Below are 21,172 nucleotides of genomic sequence, written 5' to 3'. Positions count from 1 at the left end.
TTGTTTTGTCGGCCATCTTGGCGGCCATCTTGGAAATAAAAGCGCTAAGTTTTAGTCCCTCTCTACTCCGAGTGTTTATTTATGGATGTCACGCACTTTTCATGTCAAAATAAATTTGCTCAACTATTTGTAAATCACGCACCTTATAATGGAAAAATACTGCCCTTAATTTACGCCTGGGCATTCTAGTAATATTTACAATAGGTCGTTCAAAATTATTAATGAAGCAACCAATCTGCATGGGTTAAAATTCAACCCAAAATCATTCCAAATAGACTTCGAAAAAGCAATTATTTCCACCCTAACTTGTCAATTTCCAAATGCAACTCTAAAGGGGTGCCATTTTTACTACGCTAAAGCAATATGGCGAGCCGTAAGCAGCAAATGCTTTCAAATCTAACACAACGGTACGAAAAATGGTAAAACGCATGAACGCGTGGGCATTAGTCCCAATAGAAGATCACAGCGACCTCTGGCTAAGCATAGATAATTATTTTCCCACAAATATTGATAATATCAACCCATTCCTAAACTATTTTGTCTAAGCTTGGCTTGAAAACTCCTTACCAGGGGCGTAGGGGGGGCAATGCCCCTCCCTAGAATTTTGCTGGGAGGGGCAACTAATGTTATTGCCCCCTCCAAACTTTTGGTCAGTTGAAATATTCATAAGGGTTAAATTCTGATTTTAAAAGCATATAAATCGTAAAGAACCTCAACTGTGTTAAAATTTCAGTCTTTTCCCGTCAATTTACACAGTAGTAAAAAGTACACACGCATTCGAAGAAGGTACACTCCATTAAAAATTCAAAACCACACCACCGGAGGTCCATCATCAAATGCCCTACGCCAGCGTCCACACGCCCTGTTTGGGCGTACGCGACTTCTTGTTTGTCTTATATCATAATTGTTTTTAACGCTTATCAATCAGATATTAGCATTTCTTAATCAATATTACATTTTTTAAATTCTGTATAAAAACCTTTGTAAATCTCAAAAAGGCGTCAGTTTTTATTCCTGTTCGTCTCCTGTAAATATGATTTTAAATTAAAAGTTTGCATATCATGAACCGTCGTTTATTCTGTTGACATCTATCACGAACATATTTTTGGTCCGTCGAGCCGGATACAGTCGCGGTAATTAGTTGAGGTTTCCAATTCCTTGCCGTTACCAGTATCCAGTCTTCGTGGGAAGTAGTGTCACCATTCAGAGTCCGATTCAAGTGCGTAACTTCCATTATCAATCGGTATGGATCATCATACAGTTCGCAGACGATCGATCAAGGGTCAGATTACCAGGTTCGAGGCGGTCATCACGAATCATGCCACCATGCCCATCACACCAGTCGCAGTGGCAACGTACAAAAAGAAAGCCGATGCATTAGCCGCCGATTTGGAAACAGTTCAACAGTACATCAGTACCAACTGCCCAGTAGATGATTTCAATGCGCACGAAGCAGAGTACAATGCTCTCGTCACCCGTATGGAAAACATCGTTATATTCTTCGACACGCTCAATATTCAAGTGCCAACCGTACCAAGTAGTCTACCGACAGCTGATATTAAGCTACCGAAACTAGAGCTTCCAGTCTTCGGAGGAAACTACATAGACTGGTTCCCGTTCCATGACCTCTTTACAGCCACGGTTCATAACAATGGAACTCTATCAAGTGCCCAGAAGTTTCAGTACCTCAAAACATCTCTACGCGGTGAGGCAGCTATGCTTATCCACGCGATCCCAGTCACGGATGGAAACTACGGCGAGGCATGGGATATTCTTCTCAATCGGTTTAACAACACTCGAGAGATCGTTAACGCTCACATCAAACGGCTACTTAATCAAGCTTCTGTCAGAGACGAATCAGCAGCTTCGCTAAGACGCTTGATTGACACGACGGCAGAGTGTATTCGCTCTCTGAAAGTTCTGCAAGAACCCGTCCAACACTGGAATGCCATACTCATTTATGTAATTGGAGAAAAACTCGATAACGAGTCTAGAAGACAATGGGAGCTATCGCTGACAGGTACTACGAGACCTACGTATGAGGAATTAACCACGTTTCTCGAACAGAGAGCTCGAGCCTTGGCCGCTTCCCAATCCACATCGAGAGAAACCAGAAGCAAGCAAGCATCAACGCCATTTCCCAGGAAATATCCGGTATCACATCACGGTTCCATACGAGACAACGCATGCTCGATCTGCACTGACTCGCACCCCACATTCAAATGCCCATCCTTGCTGAAGGCTACGCATGAAGCTCGATGGAATTTAGTCAAATCGCACTCGCTTTGCTTCAACTGCCTAAGAAACGACCACGTCAGCCACGACTGCAAATCCGGTAATTGTCGAAAATGCAAGGCGAGGCATAACACTCTTTTGCATCAAGATTCGCAAGAGATGAACTCCACGTCCCGTGAAAACTCGAGAAGCGAAGTCCTTGCACATGTATCCCGCCAGCATATCGAGCCTTCTCAAGTTCTACTGCCGACAGCAATCATTCAGGTCCGGGGTGGTAACGGTTCCATCTGGCCAAGTAGAGCGCTGATCGACTCTGGCTCGCAAGCGAGTTTTATTTCCGAACAGTTCATGCAAAAGTTACAAGTCAGACGAACTCACCAGACCCTGATGATAGGTGGAATTGGTGCGACCAGTCTCAGCCAATCTAGAGGAGGCGCAACGCTGTCCATCAGTTCCAGTAGCGATCCCACCTTCAAGGCAACAATTGAAGTCCTGATCCTTAAAGACGTCACGGAAAGGCTTCTGAATTTCGCCGTCAATACTCGCAACTGGTCGCGCATCAAGCAACTACAACTTGCAGATCCAACGTTCAACATTCCAGGCTCAGTCGATATACTGCTTGGAGCAAACGTTTTCCTAGACCTCATTCGAGATGGTAAACTAATGGGAAGATCTGGAGTACCTGGAGCGTTCAAGACCGTCTTTGGTTGGGTGGTAGCGGGTACCACCGGAACCCACGACCGGAACAGTACCACATCGTCAATTAAAGTTCATAATTGCCAGCTTGAAACCCAACTTGCCAGGTTCTGGGAAATCGAAGAACTAGCAGATCAGTCCAATTTCACATCTACCGAGATCCAGTGCGAACAGAAGTTTGAAGACACATTCAGCCGAAACGCTAGTGGACGGTTCGTTGTCAGACTTCCAATCAAGGAGGGTCCCGAGCCGCTCGGTGAATCTAGGAGTATAGCATTACGAAGATTCAAATACGTCGAACGCCGTTTAGAAGCTAATCCGTTGAACTACGAGAAATACCGAAGATTCATGGAAGAATATATCCAGTTGCGTAACATGGAGCTCGTTTCCACTGAAAGCAGACTCGCAGATAACACCTACTATTTACCGCACCATGCAGTCTTCAAGGAATCAAGTTCGACAACAAAACTAAGAGTCGTATTTGACGGGTCGTCTAAAACCTCCAACGGAGTCTCTTTGAACAACATCCTCCTCGTAGGTCCAAAACTACAGTTAGATCTCGTAAACCTACTCATCAGATTTCGAAGCCACGCAGTCGCACTAATGGCCGATATCAAGAAAATGTATCGCCAAATCTTAATTCACAACGAAGACCTCCGCTACCAACGAATACTATGGAGACATCGAAAGGAAGATCCGATCGAAGATTATCAACTACGTACGGTGACATACGGGACAGCGTCAGCACCCTATTTGGCTACTAAGGTCTTACAACAGTTATCTAAAGACGTAGAGTCCAAGTATCCGTTGGCTTCTCAAGTCCTCAAGGACGATTTCTACATGGACGATCTCCTTTCAGGCGCAACCAATACAATCAGCGCCATAAAACTACAACAACAGCTCAGTCAAGCCACGAGCGAAGCAGGACTTCCATTGCGGAAATGGGCGTCAAACGATCCAGGCGTCATGGAAATAATACCTTTGGAGCAGAGGGAAATCCTGGTTCCCTTAAATATCAACAACGCCGAATCAATCCCAACCTTGGGCCTACAATGGAAACCGGCAATAGACGTCCTCTCATTTGTTCTTACATCACCGAATTCCAGAGAAGTCGTTACTAAACGCACCATCCTGTCTGATACCGCCAAGGTTTTCGATCCCTTAGGTCTCTTGTCTCCAATCCTGATCCGAGCGAAAATCCTGCTGCAAGAGATGTGGCAAATCAAGGTTACCTGGGATGAAGAGTTACCATCGACGATCGTTCACAAATGGCATACCTTCCGAAAAGATCTAACCGGCATTGAAGATATCCGAATCCAGCGCTTCATCAGTCAACCTCAAGCCTCAAACTTGAGCTTACATGGCTTCTGCGATGCGTCGGAAAAGGCGTATGCGGCGGCGGTTTATTTGAAAACTATTGATGAAGCCGAACTGGTCTCGGTTCAATTGATCGTCGCCAAGACCAGAATTGCTCCTCTTCGACAAATTACGTTACCTAGACTAGAACTATGCGCTACAGTCCTTCTCGCACGACTTATCACACTCGTACAACAGTCTCTACGAAGCACCATATCAGAAGTTCATGGATGGAGCGACAGTCGCATCGTACTGTCCTGGCTGGCCTCACATCCTCAACGATGGAAGACATTCATCGCAAACCGGGTGTCAGAAGTTCAAAACATACGACCCGTTATCCAGTGGCATCACGTTTCGGGTAAACTCAACCCCGCGGATTGTGCCTCACGTGGCATTGACGCCAAGGAACTTCTAACGCACCCTCTATGGTGGCATGGTCCAAACTGGCTACAAACTGAACCAATCAACACCGATGAATCACCCATTAAAGAGTATCCCGAATGCAGAATTGAGGAGCGAATCAAACCAGTCATCGCTGTGCATTCCAAGAGCGATACCAGTCTCTTAGAACGATATTCATCATTAACGAAGCTCCTTCACGTTACCGGGTACATTCAACGTTATCTTCGCAACAGCCGAACCTTGCCGGAATCAAGAGAACTGGGCCCGTTAACGAAGTAAGAGAACGATCGCGCATTCAATCATTGGATAAAAGTCACCCAATCGGCTCACTTCGGAGCAGAAATCCGACAACTGGAAGATAAAAAACCTCTACCAACAAAAAGCAAAATTCTGGGGCTGACACCATTCTTGGACGCAGCTGGTGTCCTTAGAGTTGGCGGACGAATCCGACATGCGAAAATCTCTATCGATCAAATTCACCCAGTCATCCTGCCTCGAAAAAGTACATTCACTGATCTCATCATCAACAACGAACATGCCAAAAAACTATATGGAGGGCCGCAACTAATGATGGCGTCCTTACAATCGAAGTTCTGGATCATAGGGCTTCGTGATGCTGTTCGCTTTCATGTCCGAAGGTGTTTGAGATGTGTCCGACAACAGAAAAAAACCATCACTCAACTTATGGGCAATCTACCAGCTCCTAGAGTCAACCCCGGACGAGCGTTCCTCAAAAGTGGAGTCGACTACGCCGGTCCGTTCAATCTGAAAGTCATGAAGGGACAAGGATGCCGATCATTCAAAGGCTATATCGCCATATTCGCCTGTTTCTCGACCCGTGCATTGCACCTCGAACTGGTCAGCGACATGACTACTATTGCGTTTTTGGCAGCCTTCAAACGCTTCGTCTCCCGTCGAGGCAAATGCACCGACGTCTATAGCGATTGCGGGACGAACTTCGTTGGAGCCAACAAGGAACTTAAGGAATTTACCCGAATTGTCTCAACTAACACCAAAGACCAGGCCATAGCGCAATGGATGAGCGACGAAGGAACCATCTGGCATTTCAATCCCCCGGCAGCTCCGCATTTTGGTGGCCTCTGGGAAGCGGGCGTGAAATCAGTGAAATATCACCTGAAGAGAGTCATCGGGGAGACACGACTGACGTTCGAAGAGATGCAGACACTACTTTGTCAAGTAGAAGCATGTCTAAACTCCCGTCCCCTGACTCCAATGACATCAGATCCAGCCGACTTAGCAGTCTTGACACCAGGACATTTTCTGATTGGGGACTCCTTGACGTCCATACCAGAACCCGATTTCACTTCAACCAACATCAACCGTCTCTCCCGATGGCAGCTCGGACAACAGATATTACAACACTTTTGGCGACGTTGGCAAGCCGAGTACCTGTCACGACTCCAACAACGTCCAAAATGGACGAAGAGTACTCGCAATCTAGAAATCGGAGATTTGGTACTACTTAAGGAGGAGTTACCGCCAACCAAATGGAAGATGGCCAGAATCATTAAAATCCATCCAGGGGCCGATCAAATTGTTCGCGTCGTCACGGTCAAGACTACGGACAGGGAATTGCAACGACCGGTCACCAAACTGTGTCAACTTCCGTTGGAGCCTTAACTTCAAAATTCACATTTTAAGGTAGGCGGGATGTTTGGGCGTACGCGACTTCTTGTTTGTCTTATATCATAATTGTTTTTAACGCTTATCAATCAGATATTAGCATTTCTTAATCAATATTACATTTTTTAAATTCTGTATAAAAACCTTTGTAAATCTCAAAAAGGCGTCAGTTTTTATTCCTGTTCGTCTCCTGTAAATATGATTTTAAATTAAAAGTTTGCATATCATGAACCGTCGTTTATTCTGTTGACATCTATCACGAACACGCCCGGACAGATGACAAAACCAACATGGGTAGCAGAACCCTACTACTGACGGTCGCACCTTCGACGCAAGCCGCTCAACCCAGCAGAAGGTGCAGCAATGGGCCGACCAACTCGCCACTTCGCACACAGCAGTGGGAATAAGAGCGAATGGTCTGGCAACGCCAGCCGACACCCTACCTAGAAAGGTAGAGAGCCTAGCCCTTTGGAAAGAGTGCCTAAAGGGGAACGGCGGGCACACGGCAGACCGCATAACCCGGCACAGCTGGCACCGGAAATCCCAAAAGGCCGGGAGATGGGTGCCGTGCCCTCATACGGAGGCCCGCAGCCCCACAGCAGGCAACTCAATCCGCCGAGACGGCCAGTTTGCCCGGCCCCTCTCCGTTAGCCTGGGCCGAAGCCCAGTTACCAGCCCACACCGGACCGAAGTCGGAGGTGGAGATAGGACCATTTGATCAGAGCTAACATTTCCCAGTGCGCCACCACCCGTGCTGGGTTACAAGAGCCGGACCCCGACTCCCCGGTAAAGCCACCAGTTATTGCACACTCCGACCCCTCGTGGGTCAATGGGATAGGACACGTGTCGAAAACTATTGAAAAAAAAATTGAAATGATATTCATTTTTACATGTCAACTGAAATTTGATTTGAAAGTGATAGAGGTCGCCATCTACCGAAAAAATTGAAACTAGATAGATTTTTGTAGGTTAGGTGAAACTTAATTTTTGATAGTTTCGAAAAACTGAGTTAAAATATTGATTTGAATTTAATATGATCTCCGGTTCTCGGTCAAAAAGTTGATTGCTAACAGTCTTTTCCTTTTCCTGCTTACGTAAAAGGGGGGGGGGGGTAGGGGTAAACCGTTGTTTTTTTTATGCGGCAGTTCGACCATGCTTCCTCTAAAACATGTCTTTTGACGAAAGTCACCTGATTTCGCGTGCAATGAATTATTTTCGGCATGGTTAAAGCACGGCCAACTTTGATGACGCGCTTAAGCGCGAAAAGCGCGTCATCGAAGTTGGTTGTGGGCAAAGTAAGACTAAAACCACAACCAAAACCGTAGTTCACATTATTCCGGTGGATTAGGGATTAGGGTTGTAAATTTCTATTTAAGGTATTCGGAGAAAAAAGTGTATATTTGATTTAGATTTGATATATATACTTAAGTGACTTTAGTGAAAAATTGATTGGAATTTAATAAGAGGAACCTTGTAAAGATTTTTGAAAGGAACAAAATTGATCTGGTAGAAAGTACTCATTTGATTTTGATTTGATATATAGACTTAACCATAAGATAAAAATTGATAGAAATTTGAAAGTGGTGTTTACAAAATTTTTGAAAAATCTATTGGATAGAAAGTACTCATTTTTGATTTTCATTTGATATTTAAATTTTTTGGGATATTGATAGAAAAAATTATCGTAATAGTGATTTTCTCTATGCAAATTTTGAGAGGAAAGAAAATTGATAAAGAAAAGTTACTCATCTTTGATTTTAAATTGATATTTAAATGTTGTGGGGTTTTAAAAAAATTGATTGGGATAGTGATAGTGGCGCCATCTTTATGATTTTGTGACGTAAAGAGATAGATAGGAAAAACGAGTGCCCATCTTTGGGGATTAACCACAAATTAAACAATAAATTCAACGTAAAACCAACGTTAATTTTATTAATTTGTGAAATTCAAGATTTACAGATGGAATTCCAAGGCCATAAATTAGATCGAGATGTAGGTTAACCCGCAACGAAAGGTACGAATTTGCCATCAAAAATAATCTTGAAAACCGAAGAAATCGAAAGAAGAAGTCGCTCTAGCACTACTCGACGCAATTGCTACAAATTTAAGCTTTTACACCTCAATTATAAGTTATTTTTAAATTCTTGTATTCTTTATGGTAATAAACATGTAAGAGCTTAACGATTTTGGGTAATACATTTAAAAAAAGCGCCACCTTAGGCCGAGTAACCGGGTAACTCGGCCACCTGGATTAATGGCTTTAAAAGTCGCTTGATGACTTAGGCCCAAGGTGGGGCCTAGGGTATTAGCTAAGCTGATTATTAATATTATTATTATTAAACCTAACCTTATCTTATCTTACCTTACCTCAACCGGAACTATAGCCTATACTACGTGCGAAAGGTAAGATTATAACCACAGCACTATCATCATAGTGCCCTACACCAGCGTCCACAGCCCGGACAGGTGACAAATCCAGCATGGGAAGTAGTACCCTAGTACTGATGGTCTCACCATAGACGAAAGCCACCCAACCCAGTAGAAGGTGCAACAATGGGACAACCAACTCCTCCCTTCACAAACAGCAGAGGGATTAAGAGCGGATGTTAAAGCAACTTCAGCCGACACCCTACCTACAAAGATACCCTTCAGAAAGAGTGTCTAAAGGGGAAATGGGACCTCTGCACCTCATACGGAGACCCGCAGCCCCACAGCAGGCAACCCAATCCTCCGAGGCGGCCAGTTTGACCGAACCCTCTCCGTTAGCCTGAGGTGGAGATAGGACCATTTGTTCAGAGCTAACATCTCCCAGTGCGCCACCACCATTATGGGTTACAAGAGCTGGACCTCGACTCCCCGGTAAAGCCACTAGCCAGGGCCTACCCAAGACTACAATCCCCCACGGCTACAATCCCCCACGGCTACAATCCCCCACGGCTACAATCCCCCACGGCTACAATCCCCCACGGCTACAATCCCCCACTATAACAATAGTGAGAGTAGTGATGGGTGTTTTTTCTTTAATCCAGAAAATATGGAAGTTGTAGACCAAATTTTTATTATATTACCATAACACAAAAAAATTAAAGTTATAACCTTAAAACATGGTACATAAATTATTTATTTGCCCGCCATAGCATGTCGTGAGTTCAAGGAACGAATTTTGGTGACACTCAGCGTACAGGCTGGGAACTGGGAAGCGCAATTCCAAGTGAAATAGCTGGTCGTGGCCACGTGTTTAAAGTAAGTACCAGCTTCGTCGGAGTCGTCCGGAGTGTGCAGACTACAAAAAAAGGTTGTACAGCCATTAACCCATCCAATAATCTCAATCTTTTTCTAACACTAGGGTAACGTCGAACTTAATTTGCGCAACGTAATATGCGAAATATTTTATTAAAAATACTTTCATCAATATACTGAGTTGATTTAGCACGTTTCCCCCTCCGTTGTATTTAAAGGGAATATAACACATTTGAGGCCTTTCATAAATTAGGAAACGCATTTTTCCCGGAACCAATATCTCCACGTACCAAAGAGTAACAAATATAAAACGAAGAAAACATACATCGCGCGTAAAATCCAAGTTTCCAATTTTAAAGAAAGCCATTTTTGACGGTTGAGACAATTATTTCCTGCAGATGTTAACTTAACAATAATGGACCGTTCACAAGAAACGTAACGCAAAGAGGAATAAGGGTTCTGTTATAGTTACTAATATTTACTAAGTGGAGAGGAATCGCTCAAATGTTAGGTCATAAACAGATTTATATCCGTCAACTATTTTATATAACAGTAGCGATTAGTTTTATAGAGGTTAACCACTTTATAATATGGCTTAATTTTCAGAGAAACTAAATAATTTAAGTGTTTATGGCGCTATTATAATTGAGGGGATTGGATTATTGGTGACGTAATTTTCTTATATACCGTTAAAAGTGGGTGTCGAAGATGTACTTTTTGGTGAAAAAATTGAAGTGAGATAAATAAGTTTTATTTGCCAATTGGACTTCCAATGTCAGAAGAGGAATAGTTTACAGGGCGAAAAAATTAAAATTTCAAATTTTTTTTTCTAACTTCAGTTAAATTAGAGCTGCCAGCAAACTTAAAAAGACGATTTTATTCGTTTAGCGACTAAACTTATATCAAGAGTTAAAATGCGATAAGATTTGCTGGGTTTCTAAAAAATATATTTCCACGGAACACAAATGCTTTAAACTCATTTAATTTTCGCGAAAATCTCCGAAATTATATGACTTCGACACTTTACGTGAAATAGGTTAAAACTCGATAGATTTCGTATATTTTTCAGGTGTTTCGTATTTTGGTTTAATTTCTATGATAGAATATAAGTCTAAATTAGAAACATTCAACGCTTAACAATGGACAGGAGTTTTGAGTTCCAAGCGCGAAATGTTACAGGTTCCTAATTGAATACTCTAATTTAGGACAAACAAATTAAGCCTTCTTGAAAAGGTGGAAGTGAGACAGATTATACCGGATGTTCAAATTTCAAAATGACTCAAAGGTCTCTTCGGCATTCCAAACTTTGTAATAGATCTTAAACCGTCAAAAATTATTGTAGATATATAAACCTTTCACGAAATTACGATGCGGTTATAAAATAACGATCACTTCACGGTTTGTTGCAATTAATAATTGACTATTAAATAATAACTTACAAGAAGAATCTTTGCACTTTGTATCCGTATTCTCCAAAATTCCAAGGCCTCGACACGACTTCGCAGATGAAACGAGACAGACAAGTGTCGTTGTCCTTTGACCTCATGTACTGAAAGTACTTAGTCCAATCTTCGTCTCTGGATTCTCCCGAAGATTGTCCATCGCCGATGGGACTGAGAATTGCATTTGTGTTGTTTCCTAATTCATCCGTCGACCAATTAGACGAGGACCTATTAATGTCGGCTAATGTTAAATTACTGGTTTGATACAGGCGTAAAAGTATGGAACTCATAAATTAACCAACTCACATAAGTTCACTGCAAACTCCGTTCCTAATGGATTGCAATAACAAAATTAAGGATAAGTATTGAATAAATTTAGTAAACATCTTAATGTTTGATTTATCTAATTGAGTGACTAGACCATAAATTTTACAGTGTTACAATGATCAAAATCAAAAAAATTATATAACAATGGCTGCTCAAGTCTGAGAAGACGGCAAACCAAAATTCAAAACAAAGACTAGCCAAACCAACAGACACGTTTTGCGACAAGATATAGTCCGAAAAGCGAAACAAAAGCTCCATCGTAGAAAGAGGATTATTGTAGACTGGGTTGACTGCAGCGCTAGCAATTTTTCGAGTGGGCATTTATCTTAATTAGTTATTTTTTAGCGAGGAGCTGATAGTCTGACGGTAGACCTATATTAAAAAGCATACACTTTAAAAAAAATTATAACTTTAAGGTAAGTGAAATGTTTTATTTTTTAAATGACGATCTTCGTCGCCGAAAAGACCCAAATTAATAGATTCACAATAGTAATCACTGCGTTTAAATTTGGTTATCTTTATCTTCTAAAGACACACTTCCCTTAAATCGTCGTTTGTCGCTCCCTCAAATAGTGTTACTACTATTTTAATTTAAAATTTACATTTCAATGCCACTTAAATGCAAAATTACTTGTATAGTCTTAACGCTGCTTAACATGAAAATATGTCAATATTTAAGAGAAGAAACACGGCAGGAGTCTAGTTAACTTGGAGGTAGTGTCTTTATTTGAAAATCGGTCAATTATCAACGGATAATCGATTTATTTTAAACATAATACGAAATTCGACAAAGATATTTCGATTTGATATTCGAACCGACACTCTCAAGAAAGAGGAATAGAGAAATCTTAAAATATTTTCCAGTCAAATTGAAAATGATTGATATATTATTTGATTTTGAAGTGTCTTATTAGGGCTCATTAAGTCCGATTGATATTTAAGAAAGTGCGAATATATTTTTACCCACCTTATTAATAAAATAATTATAATGATACTGTCGGAAACGCCTTTAAAGTGGTTTGCTGGAATACAAACAAAGATCTTGCGAATAAGTTAAATTTTTAAGCTTATTAGTTTAACAACTTTCGAACCATAAACGCGTCAGCGCCAATGCTTTATCTCTGCAGTCAAAGAATTAAGTTTGTTACTGAAAATTTTTTATTACTTAACATTTACATTTATTTAAACTAGTACTTGTATTTGCACATATTTATGAATATATCCGATTCACAATTGTACGTGGAACCAAGTGACAGATGGATACGTTCCCAGGTTCGCGATAAGTATTTCACTACAATTTTCAATAGTAAAATTTCGAAATTTTCTGTAACTGTTAAGAAATTTGAGCAGCACTAAAAATTTATATTTTCAACAATAAACAAGTGAAAATGCAGAGTAATACTAGGGTGGTAATTTATTTCAAAATGAGTGAATAAAATTTTAAATAACCATTATCAAAAATATTTCAGTGTTTACCACCTTGTGGCGTTACTTCGCAGTTAGGCGTCTACCGCCCGGTGGCCTAACTCGCATTTGGGTCAGTCCATGTCAAATCGAGAGGTTGGGAGGCACTACCTCACCAATTTGTACATCAAATTTTGGTGCGTAAGTAGCCTTGAAATAATGACCATTTTCAAAATTTTGGCCCTCTATCGATAAAATTGGCCATTTTATGAACAATTGAAATTTTCCCACACCAAAGGCTCCGCCGACCCAAAAATCAACATTTTTGGCCATATCTTCCAGTTAAATACCTTTAAACTATCGCAAATTTGTTTTCTAGGTGTATTTTGGACAAGAAATCGTATTCTCGCTTCAAAAGGTACCTGTATATATTGGTTTGGAAGATATTAATGTTTTCGGGGGGTCTAAGAAACCCCCAAAAAACGGAAATGACGTCACCTTCGATTTTTTTAATTTTTTTATATTATTTAGCTATTTACCCAAGAAGCATACATTTAATGTTTCAACAATGAGAAATGTTTGGTTAAAAATTTATAAGAAAAATTCTAGTTCGAATTGAATATTTTAATCTGTTGATATTAGATATAATTTGTGAATGACCTTGAAAAAGGTGTTCAAGGTCATAAAATATAGTTTTTTCGGTACCAACCAAATTATTACAACATGGAAATAATTTACACTCGGATGTGTTGACACGCTTACTGCTGACCACTTGGAAATAAATGTGTCAATCTATAATTTGTCGTTTTCATTGATAATTTTTAAGTGCATTGTTTAGCTAGTAAATTAAACATTATTTGTTTTTAGTTGATGAAATCCATGTTTTAAAAAAATAGCCAAAATCTGACACTTATTACTTCAACAAAACCACATCGGTTAACTTGCCGATACAACATTTATCGAAGAAAAATTGGAATTTATCTATTAAGGGGCGCACTGCGATGTCTCATAATATCAAGCAATACTAAAAAAGAATAACAACATTTCAAATTCAGCTTCGGCAATTTCTAGAGATGATTGTCTGTATTGCGTTAGTTTATTAAAAACTAACAATACCCATATTCCGCCTTTCTTTGATATTTTAAACCTTAAAATAAAAGTAAACATCACTAAATGTTTGGGATTGTTTTTAAATATAATATTGTTAGTTAACTTTTTTAAGAAAACTGCAGATAAAAAAGGTAAAGCAGATTCAGAGTAATCGAATTAAAGTCACACAACTGGTAACAAGTCAAAACCACAAATCACACTTAACTTCCTTAAATGACTAAAGCTTCCCCTGAATATTTTAAGTAAATTGGGCAAATAAACCAAAAACAATTTTATGAGTTACAAACTGTGTTTTTGAAAAAAAAAACAATTAGATTACCTTTAGTAAGACAATGGTACTAGATCATTTGCATTTAGCTCGAGGTCCACCTATGTTTTACTCCGGTCAGATCATCAGGTCTGTTCTTGTAAGTACACCTGTGCTTTCGTTAGCTCTAAAAAAAATGTTACAATACTAACACTGAAGCTACTAGGTTCCTGATACTTTATGGCAGTAGTTTGTCCAAAATAAATTTTTAACATTGATCTTCATACTAAACAGACGATTTACACGCTTAAACTTGGTTTACAGGAATTTAAAATGAGCTTTGGGAATCTATACTCGGGGTGAGGAACGATGTTTAGTTACCGCCGCTTCTTCTCTGAGAATTGACTCGATATTCTATAAAAATGTCAACTAATAAATAACTTTTCCCAACAAAAACTCTGTTTCATTGATTTTGGCTTCCAGTTTCCAAAAAAATATTTAATGCTATTTTTGGTTAACTTGCCTAAAATTCCATTTTATTAAAATTCTAAATTTATATCAATCTATTTTATAGTTATGACTTTGCAACCTCTAAAAAATGCTATAACAAATTAAAAAATTATGAATCAATGAAAGTTTTAAGATTACAACGTGGGATTCTTAAATCGTTATTATTTGTACATCTTATGACTTATATGTAAAAACGGTGTTTTTTCATTCTACCGAATTCCCATTCAACCAAATAATTTTATTTTTTCCAGCCCACTGAGCCAATGGGCTACAAAGTTTAAAGGTCCCATTCAATTGATAAATAGCCATCTCATTCTAACGAATATTTTTAGATTGGGGCTGTTCTATAGATCTGCCTCCCAGATAAAGCATTAAATCAAACTTTCATATTGGTCTATATTAATCAAAAACAAAAAAAGATAAAATGATGGTGTAGTAAATCTCGGGAAGAGTGATAATTAAATATTAAACATCGGCGTTTTGATCACGTAATGAATGTGCCGTTTTTTGAGCTAATTTAGGTCGAATAGGAAGAATCCCAAATCGCCGTTGGCCGAATGGGATTTCGGTCGAATGGGACTGAAGCGTAAAAACCACGGGATTAAATGATTGGTCAAGAACTTAATAGCAACGAACAGACTGGTTTTTCTTAAAAATATATGATCAAATCTATGCTAACAAGAAAGCGACGTTTAAAACCTTAAGCTCATTAATACCAAAAGCTAAATTATTTCCCAAAAACTTTCATAATTTCACTGTCAATAATGTCTTCGAAAGTTTTATGAGCCTTTCCATTTGCCAGTATCACTTCACTCTTCAAGCTTCTGGAATAAATTTTTCAAAGAACACAATAATTCTGTGATAATGCACCTAAAAATAGACATTGGGCAGTTATGAAAGTAATTTTAATGTTATTATTTAAACACCGTATTTTGCCAGGCTAATGAAAACGTTTTAAAACCATCCGACCGACTGCTTCGACAGAAAGAATCTAATTTGTGCGGTTTTCGAGTTACCGTGAAATATCACAATTCATTATTTCTTCTGATATTATTATTGTTAGACAAGTATCACATTACAATCTGTTGAGCTTTTACGTTATTTACAAGCATTTGAAAAGGATAGGTGCTTTTGGGTAGTAACCCATTTCCGGTTCAGATTGAAACAACTAAACAAATAAATTGGGAAATGTCACGAGCGCAGTTTAAACAAAATCGTTCTAAATTCATTTTGTATTTTTATATTTTTTACTTCTGAACAATCAGTTATTTTGATGTTTTCTATAAAAAGTTACAAAACCAATAAAAATGCTCTAATTAGGTTTCCCCATATTTTCGACTCGTTTGTTGTCCCCTTTTATTTATTTTAAACCAAAATGCACCAGCACCAAAAATTAACTGATCAAATGCTCATTGAGAAGCATTGGGATTTTTTTTTATAAAAAAAGGCATTTTTCAGTTGTTTAAAACTAGTATATATTCCTACAATTTATTTTAAACATGTAATGTTTAAAACAGTTTTTTTCCTACAAATAAAAGAAAGTTTTATACATGTTTTATTTATTTTCTTCAGTGTTCGATAACACTGAAGTCATATATATCACTTACTGAATTATTAAACATAAAATTCTTTATTTTATTCATATAAATTTCTTAAAAGTTAGTACCCCCATTTTCTGGTACGAGAAGTGTAAATCTATGCCAACTCTATAAATTTTTTTAAACTCTAGTAAATCGAAATTATTCTTGCTTATGGCACTGGGTGAAAACTCGGAACCACTCTTTCTGGTTTAAGGGGTTTTTCCCTGAGCTCTTCGATTTCCCCTTCCATAAAAACTTGATGAGGTTAACGGTAATAGCTATTGTAGGGAGCTGTTTACTCGCGTGGCGTGAAGGGCTTCCCAACACCCTCCTACGCATTGTAACCCGGCCACCTGAATTAATGGCTGAGGAAAGTAAACATGCCAAGGTTAAGACGTACATTGTTGTCTACATGGCATCATTTCAAGAGTGAAAAGTTTGCAAGAATTCAATCATGAAAGGCAAAAAAATTACGTCCACGCTTACGGTACTAAAAACTCAACATACAGTTTTGGGAAACTAACTTTTCTGGCACAATAGATCTACGATGCATTTGAGAAAATGGAATTATTTATCAGGAGAGTTTTGCTTAAACCATAAGGGAGGAAGGACTAGCGAGCAAATTTTTGTCTTGTCTTAATAAAATCTCGTTTCCGAAATATGTGTAGTAGCCAAAAAAAAATTATGAAACTTAGTTCGGATAAGAATACATCGAGATGTTCACCTAAAAACAGGTGGTTGTGTGAAGAAAAAAAGGAAAGAAAACCATAAAAATAAGTGAAAAACCACAAATGTAAGAGGAACTCTGCTTCCCTCAAACTCTCGAAACTTACTCATAAATAGTTTAACCTTAATATTTCAGATATAAAACACTTATCTTTCTCTTCTTAATTTACTAAAATTTTATTTGTATTAAATTATTCGGCAATTTTCAAACTCATAAATATTTACACCTTAATCTAATTAAATTAAACAGCATACTTTTCTTAAGGGGTTTTCCCCCAAGCTCTTCGGTTTCCCCTTCCTTAAAAACTTGTTGAGGTTAACGGTAATAGCAGGAGACATGGTAATAGTTAGTGTAGGGAGCTGTTGACTCGCGTGGCATGCAAGGCTGGCCACCACCCTCCTACGCACTATAAACCCGGCCCCCGGAATTAAAGGCTTCAAAAATCGCTTGATGACTTAGGCCTAAGGTGGTGCCTTGGGTATTAGAATAGCTAATTATTATTATTATTAATCTTACATATTTTCAATTATTTATATTTAATAAAATTTTCCGCCAATTTTTAAGATCAGACGAATTATAACCAATTTTTAAATCATTTGAAAGAATAATCAAACGCCATCTCGTTATCTTGCTAATAACAAATAATGGCAGTGCTACCAGCCATTTTTCGAGAAATAGGCCGAGTTGGCATCTAGAAAATATCGGTCTTCTATTAGCTATCTCTTCCCAGTGTTTCCCACAGGCCAGTGTGTCCAATTTAAATAAATCTTAAATGAACTTTAAAAAGTTAAGCCTAACAACGCTAAAATTGTTTATAAAATGAAATTGGAATATGCAGTTGCACTCTGTAGGACGTAACTATCAAAACGTGTCACAATTAGCATTACAATGTAAAAGGGCACATTGTCCACAATTTTAGATTAAAATTTAAAAAATTATATTTACTTTATATTGTTATTATTAAAATGATTAAACAGACATGACACAATTTTTATAATTTAACTGGCTTTATTTGCATAATAACTTTTAAAATAATATTTAATAAAAGTGGTGTAAGAAGTTAATCCAAAAATAACCGGAAAAAGAATTAAAAATTACTAGAAATAAGCAAATATTGAGATACATCTTAAAACCGCCCGAAAATGACCAGAGTTAACTCCAAAGTGAACAAAAATGGCTCTGGCGTGAAAAATAGTGACCAATCATAGAAACTCAAATTTTTTTAGCTCCTCAGATCGATTCTTTATTTCTAGGAACAGAATGTTCATGAGAATTCTCGTTTATAAAACCATATTTAACATAATTACACATAAGTATGCCTCTTAATAACATTTCCTTAGAAAAAATTTCAATGAAACCTGGTTTCACACGGAATATACTAGAAGTTACCATGGAAACAAAATATCGTGATATCGAGTCGCTAGCTAAGATCCAGATTGTCAAAGCCAGAAAGGCGCCAGGAATTCACTAACTTTCGTTACAAAGTTGATGACGCGTTTTTCTTCAGAGCTGGAAGTTACGAAATTTATGTTATATTTGGTGAACAAGGTTTCAGTAAAGAAAATCCTTTTGTGGCATACTTATGAGTGATTATGTTACATGATAAATTTAAAAAGATAATTTAGCAATCAAATTCTGCCCAAATTTTTAATATTTTATTAAATTAAACAAAATAAAATTGTAAAATATATTTAAAGAAATCTTAAATTACAATTTTATTTTATTGGCTTTAAGTAACAATTCATTTAATCTCCGTAATGAGTACAATCTCCGCCTTCAATAAAGTCTTCTCCCGTTCTCTTACCTATATATTTTTTATAAGCTTCTTCGAAACAAGAACAAGCAAAGCCGTAGTGTCGGCTGCAATAACAAAAGTCACCACAGTAACCCGCAGGCTCGTCTCTACAATCTTGAAAATAAAAATGTAACAGCTATTAGTAACCATTGCCGCCGATTTTCGTGGTAGGGGTTGACGCTTTCTATTCGTTTTGACGTTACTGGTAGAAGGATAAGGTTTTACAGATGGGATATTTTATTGTGACGTATTTTGAAATGAAACGCGAATTTATTTTACTTATCGTTCATTTTATAACTGTTTTTATGATCATTATCATAATTAGCAAATCAATGACAGATAATGAAAAAAAGTCAAGGGGGGTGCTAAAAGACATCTTGAGCTAAGGGTGTAATAACAAATCTACAAGTCAAATACAAAGCTTAAGCGTAAACGGGGGGGGGGGGAGCGCCCACCATATGTATCCGCCACTGTAGCAAATTCATTATTTTGATTTTCTATTGAAAACTTGTTTTTGTATTACATCACTGAAGGTTTTAAAAAAACGTCATAGCATCAGACGCTTACCCAGCTCTTAAAGGATTGATTAAACGTTCTGTGACTTTTGAAATTAAAAGTTATCTAATTGCAGTGCATTGGAAATAAAGTAACATTAGTCTGAAATAAAGTCTGCCTTTCAAAAATGAACTGTTGCTTTAAATGGGTAAGCATCGAACTCAGGTGCGTGCCAACATTTTTTACGATCGTAGGTGCAAAACATTGATTTAAATAGACTGCGTCCGAAAAAAAACCTAGAGATAGGAAACAAAACAAAAGGTTGTCTGTCGCATGCTAAGTCGACCTGTCAGGTGGACTAAAAAGGGGGCAAATCACCCCCTCTGCCCTCGTGGTTGACACGCCACTGATCAAAATTAAATTTTGACGTGATATTCGTCAGAACTTTTAGCTTTAACTCTAAAGACACCTTGAAATATTTATTTATTAGGTTTGCACTACACTAAATGCCTGGAATAAATCAACTGGTTTAGCAATCGGATTTGAAAACGAGCCGTGCAGTAATTTCGAAAGTCATGTTGCACATTTTTATTCCGCTGTTATTCAAATAATCAAAGTTTAAAGTCAGTAATATTCACCGTAACCCTTTCTCTGATTCCATCGCGACATGGACGAAACCAGCAGCGAAGTCAAGATGAAGATTGATATTAGTAATTTCATGATTGTTTTAGAATAATCTCAAACTGATCTTGTCTCTCGAAATCGACTGTATTTCGTCCCTTTAATTCCTTTGAAGATTGAAGAAGGAAATGTTTAAAATCAACCGCATCATTTCCATATACATATACATGATACTATCGATACTATTGTATGAGACATTAAATTTTCAACCTATGGAAAATTTATATTCCATTCTTAAAATCCAAATAGAACAATTAGAAATTAAATTAATAGTCACGTACGTGCAGTTCTTTGATAAAATTCTAGTGAACGGTGGACAGATGAAAATTTCTAGGCATGTTTATTATTGTATTCATAAGCATTATTTCTATAAGTTTTATATTTAAGAAAATCGCCTAAAATTTAAGTCAGTCCCTATATAACTTCTTCTATAAAAAAGTACAAATCTTCTAATAATCAACACCACAGAAAAAAAAAATAAGCCTAGTCAATCAAACAAAAGTATAAAACTCATTCTAACACCCCCTTCATAAAGAGAATACTCTAAAACAAAACTTTGGCCTTTTATTAATAAATTTAACCCAAAAAACAATACCCCTACGAAACATACTCTTAATAGTATAAATCAAAATTTAAAAATATTCACTACCTAAAAATTGTATATTATCTCCAATACCACAAATTGATATTTTTCTTAAACTATTTAAGGCTAAAAAAAATCTAACTTCAAAACAAAGAATAAAAGGGGGATAATATGTGCTAGAATGATAAAACTTTCTCGCAAATTAAAACAACTATAAAATCTATAACTACACAATAAAGGACCATGTTGAACTAAAGAAAAAAAATATAAGGAGTATGCAGCACCTAAAAAAAATATTAGCCCTAAAGGAACTGCGTATAATCTTTCAACACCCAAAATCCCAAAAGATAAAATTAATTCCCCTACCAAATTCAAAAAGGGGGGAGCAGCCATATTTCTTGCACTTAAAAGGAACCAAAATAACCCCATAAAAGGGTTTACTAACAGTATCCCACGAATTAGTATAAGACTACGAGAATGGAGACGCTCATAAACCATATTAATTAAGCTAAATAACCCAGAAGATGTAAACCCATGGGCAATCATCATAATAACCCCCCCATTATAGCCATATACTCTTATACTAAAAACACCACCTAAAAATATTATTATATGCCCAACAGAAGAATATGCTACAAGGGACTTTAAGTCCCCCTGTGATAAACAAATAACTCTAGACAAAACACCACCCACAATAG

General features: G+C 37.8%; 3 protein-coding genes and 1 long non-coding RNA gene across 4 annotated transcripts; 2 read left to right on the top strand and 2 right to left on the bottom strand.

Annotated features, from left to right (window-relative positions):
* The first annotated feature begins 1,245 nt into the window (after positions 1-1,245).
* LOC149963116 (uncharacterized) lies at positions 1,246-4,968 on the top strand. The gene has a single exon (XM_090164570.1). The coding sequence runs from the start codon at positions 1,246-1,248 to the stop codon at positions 4,966-4,968; it is 3,723 nt and encodes a 1,240-aa protein (XP_090020696.1).
* Positions 4,969-5,259: 291 nt separating this feature from the next.
* Positions 5,260-6,330, top strand: LOC149963115 (uncharacterized). The gene has a single exon (XM_090164559.1). The coding sequence runs from the start codon at positions 5,260-5,262 to the stop codon at positions 6,328-6,330; it is 1,071 nt and encodes a 356-aa protein (XP_090020685.1).
* A 3,038-nt stretch (positions 6,331-9,368) lies between these two features.
* LOC149963114 (uncharacterized) lies at positions 9,369-11,448 on the bottom strand. Its single transcript, XM_090170480.1, has 3 exons — positions 11,322-11,448; positions 11,013-11,243; positions 9,369-9,616 (listed from the first exon to the last, which is right to left on the bottom strand). The coding sequence occupies exons 1-3, from the start codon at positions 11,399-11,401 to the stop codon at positions 9,454-9,456; spliced, it is 474 nt and encodes a 157-aa protein (XP_090026606.1). The 5' UTR covers positions 11,402-11,448; the 3' UTR covers positions 9,369-9,453.
* Positions 11,449-17,914: 6,466 nt separating this feature from the next.
* LOC149963113 (uncharacterized) lies at positions 17,915-20,031 on the bottom strand. Its single transcript, XR_016480182.1, has 3 exons — positions 19,849-20,031; positions 18,725-18,829; positions 17,915-18,169 (listed from the first exon to the last, which is right to left on the bottom strand). It is a non-coding gene; the product is annotated as an uncharacterized LOC149963113 (long non-coding RNA).
* Positions 20,032-21,172: the final 1,141 nt, after the last annotated feature.

Source organism: Leiobunum rupestre, chromosome 1 (assembly GCF_980474605.1).
Source record: "Leiobunum rupestre chromosome 1, qqLeiRupe1.1.hap1, whole genome shotgun sequence".
In the NCBI taxonomy this organism is placed as follows: domain Eukaryota; kingdom Metazoa; phylum Arthropoda; class Arachnida; order Opiliones; family Sclerosomatidae; genus Leiobunum; species Leiobunum rupestre.
Note: the sequence above shows the minus strand (reverse complement) of the source record. Positions and strands in the feature narration are given on the sequence as shown.

Coding starts and splice junctions, on each gene's coding strand:
- LOC149963114 (XM_090170480.1), bottom strand. CDS start 11,401: ATGTTTACTAAATTTATTCAATACTTATCCTTAATTTTGTTATTGCAA. Junction 11,244..11,321: donor GGAGTTTGCAGTGAACTTAT/GTGAGTTGGTTA, acceptor CGACATTAATAG/GTCCTCGTCTAATTGGTCGA. Junction 9,617..11,012: donor AAAGTGCAAAGATTCTTCTT/GTAAGTTATTAT, acceptor CTTTTTTTGTAG/TCTGCACACTCCGGACGACT.
- LOC149963115 (XM_090164559.1), top strand. CDS start 5,260: ATGGCGTCCTTACAATCGAAGTTCTGGATCATAGGGCTTCGTGATGCT.
- LOC149963116 (XM_090164570.1), top strand. CDS start 1,246: ATGGATCATCATACAGTTCGCAGACGATCGATCAAGGGTCAGATTACC.